Source organism: Oratosquilla oratoria, chromosome 8 (assembly GCF_046742065.1).
Source record: "Oratosquilla oratoria isolate Oo_2021 chromosome 8, ASM4674206v1, whole genome shotgun sequence".
Lineage (NCBI taxonomy): Eukaryota > Metazoa > Arthropoda > Malacostraca > Stomatopoda > Squillidae > Oratosquilla > Oratosquilla oratoria.
In genome coordinates, this window is record NC_134784.1 from 56,522,676 (window position 1) to 56,537,675 (window position 15,000).

The 15,000-nt window shown below is 42.3% G+C and overlaps 3 protein-coding genes across 3 annotated transcripts in view; 1 reads left to right on the forward strand and 2 right to left on the reverse strand.

Moving 5' to 3' along the window:
- LOC143027746 (uncharacterized) overlaps positions 1-15,000 on the reverse strand; it is a 538,392-nt gene that overhangs the window by 424,919 nt on the left and 98,473 nt on the right. The gene's annotated exons all lie outside the window — the stretch shown is intronic.
- LOC143027391 (uncharacterized) lies at positions 1,337-1,921 on the reverse strand. Its single transcript, XM_076188673.1, has one exon. It carries the CDS (start codon positions 1,919-1,921, stop codon positions 1,337-1,339), a length of 585 nt encoding a protein of 194 aa, XP_076044788.1.
- Positions 8,713-9,321, forward strand: LOC143027392 (uncharacterized). Its single transcript, XM_076188675.1, has one exon. It carries the CDS (start codon positions 8,713-8,715, stop codon positions 9,319-9,321), a length of 609 nt encoding a protein of 202 aa, XP_076044790.1.

The window sequence follows — 15,000 nt, forward strand, 5'->3', positions numbered from 1 at the left end:
AGAAAAGGGTGGAGGAGGAGAAAAAATATTGGTGCATGGAGGTAAAGTCACGCCCTAAAAGGGTGGCACTTATTTGTAACGTTCAAAGTTATTGGGTGAATTAAATAGCGACGTCAGAGCAGAAGTGGCTTGGTGGATGTAAGAGGATCCCTGGCGAGAGTCCCTTGGTGTAACTTGAAGAACCAAATGTATTATTTAGAAGAAAATAAGATGAGAAAATTATACCTCCATTTTAATTCAACCCATCAAGAAACTTTAACTCTGATTATAGAAGATTTGGTGGAAACATACTTAAGAGAAGGAAAAGGCATGGGGCCTACGGAATAATAACACAAGTGACTAAGTGTTAGTGGCAGCGAAGCTAACAGTGGCGGCAGCTAGGGATGAACCTCCTCCGAAGTGATTAGACGAACTTCCTCCGAAGTAACTACAAGACTGAAGCAAGATAAGTCTACGGGTACACCAATGTACAGTGCACGCAACCATAGCCACACGGTGCACAACCAAGGGAGGAAAGAAAAGGAGGAGGGGTGGGGGGAGAGGAGGACAAGGAGGAGGAAGGGACAGAGGAAGTGTGAATACGGGTAAGTCGAATTTTGAATCCCTTCTTCGTGCCGGTGGGGTCACTCCGTATACCGATAACCGAATAATTTATACATCAATTTTTCGTTATCTTTCTTATCAGTTGGCCAGAGATTCTTCAATTTACGGCAAGAATGTTGCGATGCAGCATTTCTTCGAATCGGAAAAGTACCGTCGCTTACTTTATGCAAAATATCCCATCCACCACCCTTGTTACCTTCTCATTTCAGCACCTCGTGGATGAAGATTCATCCCTGTCTCCTCCCAACTGCCTGGGTCAGAAACAATGTTTCAAGACACATTACATCCACAGCAACGCCGTTTCACTTAATCAGCGACATCCCTTCTCCTTCCCCGTATGCGATATATATATATATATATATATATATATATATATATATATATATATATATATATATATATATATATATGGTGGAAACGTAGAAAACACCAGACTCAGAAGTAGGTGATTTATTCCCGACGTTTCGAGTCCTGTCCGGGACCCGTCCTCAGGGGATACAATGGAATACAGAAATCACATGATGTAAATATACGAGTGGCCGCGTCCACGGGAGGGACGCGTCAACCTACGCGGGGCGAGAGCGCGTGGTGGTGGAGAGGGGGGGGGGGAGAAGGAGGGAGGACATTTAACCCCCGCGCTGTGCAATCGGAGCAACTGACGTTGTACACCGCCCCGGGCTGGTTCAATTTGCTCACCTTATCCTTGACCCGGGTAAGAGCTCCGTGTAGCGTGTCACTGGATCTGTGTGCGATGTTCTTCCCGTTTTTTATTCAATATCCTCGCTGCGACCTCTGAAACACCACTCACGTAAGGGACCGTTATCCTGGTTGTGGCTGTTTGTGTCTCGCCCCGGTCTATTTTTCTTCTCTGCGGCGCCGTCCACCTTTTCGCTACTTGATTCTGGTAGCCGTTAGCCCAAAATACCCTCGTCAACCTGCTTCTTTCCTCTTTCAGCGACGCCTCTGTGGAGCAGACCCTCTCCGCCCTGTTCCACAACGTTTTCACCACACTCTTCTTGTGGCAGATCGGGTGATCACTACCGAAATCCAGCAATCGATCGGTATGCGTTGCCTTCCTGTACACGCTAGTGACCAAAATGTCACCCACGCGTTTCACCATTACGTCCAGGAACGGTAGCTTGCCTTCTGCCTCCTTCTCCATCTCGAATTGGATAGCCTCATGCTTCCCATTGAGCTGTTCCAGGAACCCATCCACATCTCTGTCCTTCAGGATTGCGAATACATCGTCCACATACCGCGTCCACATCTTCAATGATGTTGGTGCAGCGGACAAAATCTCATTCTCGACCCGCTGCATGGTGATCTCAGCCAGGATTACTGAAATTGGCGAGCCCAAAGGGTGGCCCAATTCTCTGGTGGTACACCGTGTCTCTGTAATTAAAAAAAGTTGAGTCTAGGCATAAATTCACCAACCTCATCAATTCACTGGTGGAAAGTTTTTCATTGTCCAGGTAGCCCCGTGTTTCCTCCATCACGGACAGTACCGCCCGCTTCACGAGATCCTGCGGTAAAGACGTGAGCATGGACTTCACATCGAAATACACCATAACCTCATCACTCTCCACTCTGACGTCTCGCACTTTTTCCAATGAGATTTTGCCCGCTGCACCAACATCATTGAAACTGTGGACGCGGTATGTGGAAAGGAGGCAGATTGTTCTTGGAGGCGTGGGCCACTAACGAAGACAGCATAAATAGGTCCATAACACTCAATCCCATATATGTAGGTGCAAGAGAGAGGTGGAAAATACCCCGAACAACGGCAGGGGGGGGGGTAAATATCCTCCCCCCCCCACTGCACCACCACGCGCTCTCCCCCTGCGCAGGCTGCCGCGTCCCTCGCGTGGACGCGGCCACTTGTATATCTAAAACATGTGATTCCTGTATTCCATTGTATCCCCTGAGGAAGGGTCCCGGAAAGTACTCGAAACGTCGGGAATAAATTACCTACTTCTGAGTCTGGTGTACTCCAGCTTTTTTTGCACACACACACACACACACACACACACACACACACACACACACACACACACACACACACACACACACACACACACACACACACACACACACACACACACACACATGTATATATATATATATATATATATGCGCAAACACACACACACACACACACACACACACACACACACACACACACATGTATATATATATATATATATATATATATATATATATATATATATATATATATTTATATATATATGATAAAGGTGGAAAAAGAAGTCATGGGTCTAATTTAATTTTTTTTTTTTTTTTTTTTAGTTTATTCCTGACCGGTGTCGCTCTATGCTTCTACAAAAAAATCGAAACTAGATCCGTGACTTCTTTTTCCACCTTCATCAACTTGTCACAATGTCCCAGTATATATATATATATATATATATATATATATATATATACATATACATATCTATATATATATATATACATATGTATATATGTATGTGTGTGTATGTGTGTGTGTGTGTGTGCGCCCGCGTGTATGTACATATATATACATACATACATATACCAAGGCTTTTTTCCCCCTTACCAGGGGGGTAGCCAAAAAGGACAAGACACAAAAACATTCCCACCCATTTCATCCCCGAAAACACTCCACACCCCTCCACCCTCCCTCCCATCTTAGCACCTCCTAGATGACGGGTCATCCCTGCACCCTGTCCACTGCCCTGGGTCAGAAGCAGTGTCGCAAGACACAGCACATCCACAGCAAGGCCGCTTCATTAAATCGGCGACCCCCCCTCTCCGTCCCCCCATATAAGGGAGAGGACGGGGAGAAATCCCTTTGGGCTGCGTCAAAAATTTTTGCTCACACACACTACCTCACCCCCATTCCCCCATCCAATCCACCTCATGCATCACAACATTTTCCATATACAACCATTCTCCCTGTCTTCTGTCCTCTCCCGTCCTTCCTCAACCGACATTCCCCTCTTCCCCAAAGCCCCCTTCACCCCATCCATCCATCTCATCCTAGGACGTCCCCTTATGTTCACTCCCTCCACATCTGCCTTCCATACCTCCTTTACTAGTCTTTCTTCACTCATTCTTTCCATGTGTCCAAACCATCCTAATACTCTTTCATCCACCCTATCTCCCAGCTCCCTTTCCACCCCTGTTCTCCTCCTCACTTCCTCATTTCTCACTCTATCTAGCCTAGTAACCCCCATCATACTTCTCAGACATATAATCTCAAACACATTCAGGTTCCTTCTCTCTTCCTCTCTCATGTTCCATGTTTCTGCTCCATACAGTGCTGTTGGCACAATCACTCCTTCATACAGTCTCCTCTTAGCATCCATTCCCAGATTCCTATTCCTCATTACAATTTTTAAATCACCAAGGCATTTACTCGCTTCTCTCAATCTACATTCTACCTCCACCCTCACTTCACCCTTTCCTGCCACATTTGCACCCAAATATCTAAAACTATCCACTTCCTCCAGTCGCTCTCTCTTAATGCTCACTTCCAGATTACTGCCACTTTCACCCCTTGTACATCTCATCACCTTACTTTTACCCACATTTATCTTCAGCTTTCTTCTATCACATACTCTCCCAAACTCTGTCACAAACTTCCTCAATCCCTCCTCCGATCCTGCCACAAGCGCAGTGTCGTCTGCAAACAACAGCTGGCTCACCTCCCACTTTTCTCCATTTTCCTTAACCATCTCCAATCCCTGACCCACTACCCTAGCATTCACCTCTCGCACCACCCCATCCATGTATAAGTTGAACAGCCAGGGTGACATAACGCATCCCTGACGAAGTCCCACCTTTACCTGAAACCACTCACTCTCTCCATTTCTAATCCTGACACAAGCTCTACTGCTCTCATAAAAACTCTTGACAGCTCCCAGAAGCTTTCCTCCTATCCCGTATATCCGCATAACCTTCCACAGTGCCTTTCTGTCTAGCCTATCGTAAGCCTTTTCCAGATCCATAAAGGCCCAGAAAACATCCTTCCCCTTTCCAATAGCTTTCTCACATATCTGTCTTACCACAAAAATCTGATCTGCACAACCTCTACCTGTCATAAACCCACACTGTTCCTCACCAATTACTCCCTCTGTTCCTCTCCTAATCCTCTCAATCAAGATCCTCCCATAAGCCTTCCCAACCACACTTAACAAGCTAATCCCTCTGAAACTACTACATTCACACTTATCCCCCTTTCTCTTGTAAAGTGGAACTATACACGCACTCCTCCAGTCCTCTGGCACTCTACCTTCTCTCCAAGAAACATTAAATAACCTCACCAGCCAGTCCACCATCACTATACCTCCTTTTTTAAGACATTCTGCATGGCATCCATCCAGACCAGGTGCCTTACCTGCTTTCATCATCTTAACTGCTGCCTTCACTTCATCCTTCCTTATTTCTCCTCCATTCTCCTCACTCATCACTCTCATTTTCTTAGCATTTCCCAATGCAGCTATCTTTCCCTCCCTATCCTCCTTCACATTAAGCAACTCCCTAAAATATTCTGCCCATCTTCTCCTTACTGCCTTCTTCTCCATTATCATCTCTCCATCTGCACCTTTTACCCTTTCTTCTCTACTTGATTCGCCTCCTCTTCCTCTCTTAATTTCTTTCCAAAACATCTTTTTATTACTTTCAATATTTTCTGTCATACTCTTACCCCATTTTACATCTGCTCTCCTCTTTGCCTCCTTTGCCTTTTTCTTTACTTCTCTTTTCTTTTCCCTGTACGTCTCATATGACTCCCTCGTCCTACTTTGTTACCAATCTGTGAAAGCTCGCTTCTTCTCTTCTACAACCTTCTTCATTTCCTCATCCTACCATTCACTACCCTTCCTTGTATTTCCTCCTGACCTTCTTGTTCCGCACACCATCCTTGCACACTTTGTGACTCCCTCCTTGAACCATCCCCATTCCTCCTCCACACCTACCTCCACTCTATCCTTCACTCCCTCCCACTCCTCCTTCAACTTCCTCTTGTACTCCTTCTCCTTTTCCTCTTCGTTTAGAGAGTTCACTCTAAGCACCTCCCTACCTTTTATCCCTTTCCTCTTCCTCCATCTATCCTCCACTCTCAACTTACCTTCCACCAGAAAATGATCTGACATTCCCCCACCCTCTCCCCTTAGCACATGTACATCCCTAACTCTTCCTATCATAATCCTATTTACCACTACATAGTCCATTAAAGCTCTATCTACCACCTTTCCCTCCACCACCCTCTCCCATGTGTACTTATGCTTGACTTTCTTCTGAAACACTGTATTTGCTATCATCAACTCTCTTTCTAGACACATTTCCACCATCAACTCTCCACTACGATTCTTTCCTGGAACTCCACATTTCCCAACCACTCCATCAATTGGCTCCTTTCCTACCCTAGCATTAAGGTCTCCCAGTACTATTACATTTACACTTCTCCCTAAACCCTCTATGTACTCATTTAAATCTATCCAAAAGGCCTCCCTTTCTTCTACATTCTTCTCACTGCCAGGCCCATATGCACTTACAAAAACCCACATCTCCTTTCCCAGTTTCACCTTCATCCACATTATCCTTGAGGAAACCTCCTTCCACTCCACTACACGTTTACCTATCTCTTCACTTACTAGTATAGCCACCCCTTCCCTCCCTCGCCCTCTCTTCACTCCTGATAACCTCCCACTTACACTCCCAAACTTACAATTGCCCTTCCCTTTCAGCTTAGTTTCACTCAAAGCCAACACATCCATCTTTCTTCTCACAAACATACTACCTATCTCTTCCCTTTTACTCTCATCTGTACCACATCCACGCACATTAAAAGACCTAAACCTTAGGGTGCTGGGCCGAGGCCCTCCAGCCCCTCTTATGCCTCTGCCTTTTTTTCTAGGAATGTGCCCTGTGGGGCTACAAGGAGAGGGATGCCTAGTCCCAATCCCCGTCCCTTTTTTTCTCGCCTCTTACGATCCAAGTGGGAATACTTGGTGGCAGTATTCTATATACATATCTATATATATATATATATATATATATATATATATATATATATATATATATATATATATATATATATATGCTGTATAGTATATGTGTGTGTATATACATACTACACACACACACACACACACACACACACACACACACACACACACACACACACACACACACACATATATATATATATATATATATATATATATATATATATATATACACACACACACACACACATATATATATATATATATATATATATATATATATGTGTGTGTGTGTGTGTGTGTGTGTGTGTGTGTGTGTGTGTGTGTGTGTGTGTGTGTGTGTGTGTGTGTATGTGTGTATTGGAGTGCATGCGTCATAGGCTAAGCTATTCTTAACCTTCCTATAGCCTCTCCTAAATGCTTGCATGCTACCTTCCCGTGGTCCCCCATGTTTTTTACAAAATGCATGTAAGAGACCTAGTGTCAGATGGTATAATCAGACCTCCTGCTGCCTTGTAGGGTATGCCTCTTTAGGTAAAGGCTAGGAGAAGGAAACTCCGAAATAAAACCATGCCAGTTGGTCTAGCTGCAAGGCAAGATCTGGTGGACTAGATTATCTGCAGACCGATGCAACACCACACCACAGTCTTGCACGTCACACCTGTGTGCCACAGGAGGAAGGTGTGGAGCCAGAGTGTATGGGCATCACTCTGGCAAAATATTGTCCACCCTTAACAAAGTCACGCAAACGGCCTTTTCAGTCTAACTACTGTCTCTCTAACACCCTCTTTAGTTCCTTTCTCTTCCTTTCCTCTTAACCCTACCTAGAAAGTCCAGTGGCGATGGGACAAGGGTGGTGGCAGTAGGCATGGTGTAGCTGGAAGCTCTTAGCCCGGACCTGCACACTGGCGACAGGTGTGTGATGGCCGTTTCTCCTGTGACTGTGACCACACAGGAACTCGGTCCTGCACCTGTGACTGAGCAGGCCTATTCAGGAGTACCGCTGCTCACCCCAAGTGGGGAAGGCCCTATAAAAGGTGGGCTAAACATCGGTGGTTACACCATCCCAGTCATTGGGCAGCTGCACCCAATGACGCATCGTATATGCAGCCGTGAAAGAAGGAATAATTATAGTAAATCGTACCTCAAAGTAGGTGCATGGAATGTGCGCACCCTTATGGATACCAGAGACACAGACCGCCCTGAAAGACGAACAGCCTTAGTCTCAAGAGAACTCGCCAGATTCAACGTTGATGTGGCTGCTCTCAGCTCTGGTGAAGGGCAAATCACAGAAGTTGGGTCAGGGTATACTTTCTCTTGGAAAGGGAAAAACCCGGAAGACCACCACTTCCAGGGTGTTGGCTTTGCAGTTAAGACGCAATTAGTAAAAGCCCATAACCTGACACCACATGCGATTAATGAAAGAAACACCACACTAAGACTACCACTCCCGAAAAAACAGTTCATCACGCTAGTATCAGTGTACGCCCCAACACTAGGTGCGGAAGACCATGTCAAAGGTGCCTTCTGCCAACAGCTTGACACTATCATATCCCAAATTCCAGCTGGGGACCGTCTCCTTCTCTTAGGGGATTTTAACGCCAGAGTGTGGCGAGAACATGAACTCTGGCATAACATAATCGGTAGGCAAGGCGTGGGTAACTGCAATGATAATGGACTCCTCCTCTTCCTTGGCCTCTGTGCTGAACAGGAACTGTTTATCACAAACACGCAGTTCAGACTCCCGAATCGATTTAAGACCACCTGGAAACATGAGGTTTTGATCACGAGAAGCATGCCTGGAGCCGATGACTGCTGGACAGACCACCGGCTGCTCATCACAAAATTAAAATTAACCATCAGAAGGAAGCCACGTAACATCCAACAAAACGAAGCCAGAAGAAGATATGACACTGGTAAATTAAAAGATCCTGATACATCTCGAGCTTTCTAAGCAGCAATCCAGCAGAACCTACCAGCCAGAGAACCTTCAATCGACGCTGAATGGACTAACATACGAGATGCCATCAATGAAGCTGCAAGAACCGTAATCGGCTACTAGAGCAAACAACACCAGGATTGGTTCGACGACAACGACGAAAATATTAAGTCCCTCATGAACGCCAAACGGAAAGCCCGAATAGCTCTCGACCAAGACCCTAATTCCCAACCAAAGAAGGCTAAATATGCACAAGCAAAGTCACAGTGTCCAGCCAGGCTTCGGGAAATACAAAATGAGTGGTGGCAGCAAATGGCGCAAGACCTACAAGGTTATGCCGAGAGCAGGGACCTTAAAAGCTTCTTTGTAGGCACAAAGAAAATTTTCGGCCCAAAGCACACTGCTGCAGGGACACTTTTGGCAGCTGACAACACCATCCTCACGGAAGACAATGAGATCCAGACCCGTTGGATAGAACATTTCAACACCCTCCTGAACAGAAATTCATCAGCCCAACAAGACTTCCTCCGAAATGGGCCACAACATCCACCCCAACTATGGATGTCCCTACCACCAACATTTCAAGAATTAGATGTAGCACTAAAACAAATGCGTAAAGGGAAGGCCGCTGGACCGGACAACATGCCCACTGAACTTCTGACCCATGGAGGTTTAGTCCTGAAGATGCGTCTACACTCCTTCATACTAAAAGCATGGGAAGAAAAACAGGCCCCCAATGATTGGAAAGGAGCACTCCTTGTCATCATCTTAAAAAAAAGGAGATAGAAGAGAATGTGGGAATTATAGAGGGATATCCTTGCTATCAATTGCGGGAAAGGTTTTGGAAAGGATCCTACTAAATAGATTACAAAACGTAGCAGAAGTTATCCTGCCAGAATCCCAGTGTGGTTTCCGCCCATCTAGAGGAATCATAGACATGATTTTCTGTGCTCGCCAACTACAGGAAAAATCAAAAGAACAGCAAAAACACATTTTTCTAATTTTCTATGACCTCGAAAAAGCATTCGACAGCGTACCAAAAACAGCCATGTGGTCTGTCTTCAATCGCTTCGGAATCCCTGAGCCTTTTGTTGACATGATCAAAGCCCTACATGATGGGATGACAGCTAAAGTAATCCACCAGAGGAACCTGTCAGCCCCCTTCCCAATCACATGTGGACTAAAACAAGGATGTGTACTGGCACCGACCCTTTTCTCTTTATACTTAACTGCCATGCCATATGAAGTACCCCACAACCCAGGGGTTGAAATAAAATACAGGTTAGATGGAGGAATTTTTAAACTAGAGACTCAAATCACGGCGCAACACTAACACCATCAATGTGACGGAACTACAGTATGCGGATGACAACGCTGCTGTAGCCCACACCCATGCAGAACTTCAAGAATCGGTGGATAATTTCCATGCTGCCTACACATGTTTTGGATATTGGCCCAACCAAGACCAGGGGAAAATCCACCAACTACTAACATCACCATTCATGGAACCACCATTGAATGCGTCGAACACTCCTCATACCTGGGAAGCATCCTTTCCACCCAGAGCACATCCTCCAAAGAGATTGAAAATAGGTTACAAGCTGGCCACACTGCGTATGGGATACTATCCACCAGGGTGTTCAAGAACAAAGACCTAACCACCCATACAAAGGTGATGGTATATAACGCCGTTATAGTATCTACCCTGTTATATGCATGCGAGACTTGGACCATTTATAGTAGGGACCTCAAGAAACTAGAACAATTCCACCAGAAAAAAAAACAAAAAAAAAAACTGAGAGCAATAATGAAAATCAAATGGAACGACTACAAGTATGTGTCCAATACAGTAGTCCTTGAAAGAGCCAACGTCACCAGCATCGAGGCCATGATCATGAAACACCACTTAAGATGGTCTGGCCATGTGGTGCGTATGGAGGACACAAGACTACCAAAGAAAATTCTCTGCAGTGAGTTAAATACAGGTGATCGCCTTAGAGGCCGCCCTATGCTCCGATTTAAAGACCAACTCAAGAAACCCCTCAAAGACGCTAACATAGACCCAAACACCTTCGAAGCTTCAACGAATTACAGGAATGAGCGGAGAACCAAATTAAAGTGGGCACGGACCTCTTTGAAGAGAATAGAAGAACCAGCCTGGTAGCTAAACGACAGCAATGGGCAGAAAGAACAAAACAACCACAACCACCTCCCACGAGTCAGTGCGATCAGTGCCCTCGATTGTTCAGGGCATGAATTTGCCTTACGAGCCATAAGAAGGCTCACCACCTTAATAATTACTAACCTCTTATGAACCCCTCTACTGGGTCTGGAAACTATGATACTCGGATACGAGTACATGCCGACGACGACGATATATATATATATATATGTATATGTATGTATGTATATATATATATATATATATATATATATATATATGTACACACACACACACACACACACACACACACACACACACACACACACACACACACACACATACATACACACATGTGTGTGTGTATTTACCTAGTTGTATTTACCTAGTTGTATTTTACGGGAAGGGGAGCTATGCTCGTGGGGTCCCGTCTTCATATCTCATTTTATCTAAACTATTTTTAAATTCATGTATTGTTTTTGCACACACCACTTTCTCATCTAACTTGTTCCAACTGTCTATTGCTCTGTGAGGAAAGCTGTTCTTTTTCAAATCTCTTCTATAGCTGTCTTTTTTTATTTTCTTTCCGTGTCCTCTTGTATTTCTGTCATCCCATTTTATCAGATTCTCTCTATCAGTAATTTCTATGCCTTTCATGATTCTGTAAATAGCTATCAAATCTCCTCTCTCTCTTCTTTGCTCTAGTGTCTGTAGTTTAAGTTTTTGTAGTCTCTCTTCATATGATAGTTTTGAGAGTGTTGGTGCCAGTTTTGTAATTGCTCTTTGTATTCTTTCAAGTTTTTTTTATACATTTTTTTGTACTTGGTGACCATATCGTTGCTGCATATTCCAATCTTGGTCTTATCAGGGTGATTAGGATTTTCCTCACCATTTCTTCATCCAGGTATGTAAATGCCACTTTGATTGTTCTTATTAAATTATAAGTTTCTCCAAAAATCTTATTTATATGTTTCTCAGGTGACATATTATTCATAACAATGACTCCCAGGTCCTTCTCATTTTCTACTTTTTTTATTCCTTCTTCTCCCAAATTATATGATCCTGTTATTCTGTTTTTGCTTTTTCCAAATTCCATTATACTACACTTTTTTGTATTGAACTCCATCTCCCACTTCCTACTCCATTCTTGTACTTTATTTAGATCTCTCTGTAGTGATTCACAATCTTCTTCAGTTTTCACTCTTTTCAGTAATTTTGCATCATCTGCAAAGAAGCTCATATAGCTTTCAATTCCTTCATCCATATCATTAATATATATAGCAAACATTATTGGGGCCAGAACTGTTCCCTGCGGGACACCGCTTATTACTTCATTCCATTTTGAGTGCTGATCTCTTATCACTACTCTCATTTTTCTTTCTTGCAAAAAGTCTTCCATCCAATTTAGCAATTTACCTTGTATTCCTCCTTCATATTCTAATTTCTTAAGCAACTTCTTATGTGGTACTTTGTCAAAAGCTTTTTTTAGGTCTAGAAATGCACAATCAGCCCATCCATCTCTTTCTTGTATTATATCTATTAGCCTTGAATAGAAACATATTAAATTGGTGACGCATGATCGTCCTTGTCTGAATCCAAATTGCCTTGGATTTAGTACGTTGTTTTTTTCCAAGTATTTTACCCATCTACTTTTGATAATTCTTTCACATATTTTTGCTATTGTACTTGTTAGAGAGACTGGTCTATAGTTGGTAGGTTCTTCTTTATTTCCTCCTTTATATATAGGTACTATATTTGCTTTTTTCCAATCTTCTGGAACTTTTCCTTCTTTTAAGGAACTGCTTATTATGCTATGTATTTTGTCTGCCAGTTCATTCCTGCATTCTTTCAGAATCCAGTTTGCTATTTCATCTGGCCCATGCGATTTTCTGACATCAAAATTACCCAAGTGTGTCAATATTTCATTCTTTGTTACTTCTATTTCTTCCATAGGGGGGACTTTTTCCTTCCACTCAATCTCTTCAGGTTGTATATTTTCCCTTGTAAACACTGATTTAAAATGTTTGTTCATAATTTCTGCCATTTCCATTTCCTCAGTGTATTCAACTCCTCCTTGTCTTAATTTCTCCAAGTCTTGTTTGTTTTTCAGTTTATTGTTTACAAATCTGTAGAATAGTTTTGGTTGATCTTTACACTTTTCTATAACATCTTTTTCATATTTTCTTTTTTCCTCTCTGCACTTTTGTACATATTCATTTCTATAACCAGTATATATTTTCCATTTTTCAGGTCTTCTGTCTTTTTTCCATCTGTTCCAGGCTTTGTCTCTTTTGTCCTTTAACTCCCTACAACTTTTGTTGTACCAGCATTTTACATATTCTTTTTCTTGTTTTTGTCTTGGGACATACTTTTCCACTCCTTTTTTGTAAATTTTTGTCAAAATATTCCATTTCTCTTCCACTGTTGTTTCTTCTTTGTATATTTCTTCCCAGTTTTCTTGTTGGAAGAATTCTCTTATTTTATCAAAGTTTGTTTTTTCATACATCATTCTTCCTTTTCTATATTGTTCATTTCTTTTCATATATTTTTCTTCATTAAGTTCCAGTTCAATCAATATGTGGTCACTTTTACCTATTGGTGTTTTATATTCAATCTTATCCACTATTCTAGGTTCAGATGTAATTATTAAGTCTAGCCTCGATGGTTCTTCTTCATTTCTATACCTAGTGTTCTCTTGTATCCATTGTGTCATTGAATGGTCAGTAATCATCTCAAGTAGAGCATTTCCCCATGAGTCATCACCACTCTTTACTGTCATTTCTTCCCAGCAGATTTCTTTGCAATTAAAGTCGCCCATCATAACTATTCTTCCTCCGTCTTCCATTATTTTAGTTAATGCTATCTTTGTGTCCTCTAACATACTTTTATGTTCACTCTCCTCCCATGAGGCTGTTTTCGGAGGCACATAATTGATCACAAATTTTCTGCTCTTCTTATCTCGGTCTTCCACTTCTATCATAATCATCTCTACTGTATTCTTTCCATATATGACACCTTTCACGTTTATATCCTTCTTAGTCAGGAACATAACTCCACCCCCTTGTTTTTTCTCTCTGTTTCTAATCCAATAATTGTATGTATCATGTCCTACACTGTTGGGTGGTAGTGGGCCTTTTAATTTTGTTTCTACAATTCCCATTATGTCCGGTTCTTTTTCTTTCAAATAATCATTCAGTTCATTCAATCCTGTTATCAATCCATCTATATTTGTGTAAGACACTCTTAGTTTTCTGCCACTTCCATTGTATTCTCTGTTTCCCTTATGTTTTTCTTTAGTATGTCGAACTGCTTTATTTTCATGTTCACTACTCTCCAATAGAATCTCTCTTTCTCTGACTCCGTTCTTTCCTCGTTTTTTGCCTTAGCTTCAATTCTTTTCTGCTTTTCTGCCTCTCTTTCCTCCTTATTCATTTCTCTTTTTATCCATACCTTTTTATATTGATCATTTGTTGCTAGTTTCCCTGTCTTGGATAGAATTTTCTCTGCTGTTGTTTGTGACCTGAATTTAATCTTAATTGGTCTGGTCTTATCTGTACTATATTTTCCGAGTCTGAATTTTTCCTCAATTTCCTTTATAATTTCTGGTTCATCTTCCTGGACTAATTTTAATAAACTGCTCACTCTTTCATTTTCCTCCTTGATTCTTGCAGTTCTATCTGGGTTATGTTTCTCTTCCATTCCTAATATAATTATACATTTCTTTTTGTCAGCTAATTCTCTTACTATATTCTCCTTCTGTCTCATCACTTTAATAACTGAGTCTTCATTATGTTCTTTCAATTGCTGTTTGACTATGTCAGTGAATGAAACCTTATTCCCTTCTTGAGTTATTCTCCAATTTTTAGCTTCTGTAGCTAGTTTCTCTCTGTTTTCATTACTATTCTTCTTCAATTTCTCATTCTCCTCCTTTACATTTCCTAACTGTCTTTTTAGGTCCTCTATTTCTTCAGTTAAGTTTCTGTTAGCCTTCTCTAGTTGTTCCAACCTTTCAATTCTTTGAAAAATGGAGTCTACGTTACCTAACTTACGCTCCAAGTCCTCGATCACCTTATCAACTCTCTCCTCCAGTCTTATCAGTCGGGGGGGGGGGGGTTGTGTCCCTCCCACCCTCTTTAAATCCCTGGAACATACTCTCGTCACTTTCTTCTGTATTGCTCCTCTCTATACTTCTAATCTTTACATTTTTATTAGACATTTGATCTTCGCTAAGTCTTTTGTTTACCTTCCGCTTGTCTGGCTGGTCAAAGTCTACTCCCTCCTCATTTCCTTCCATTTCCCTCAGT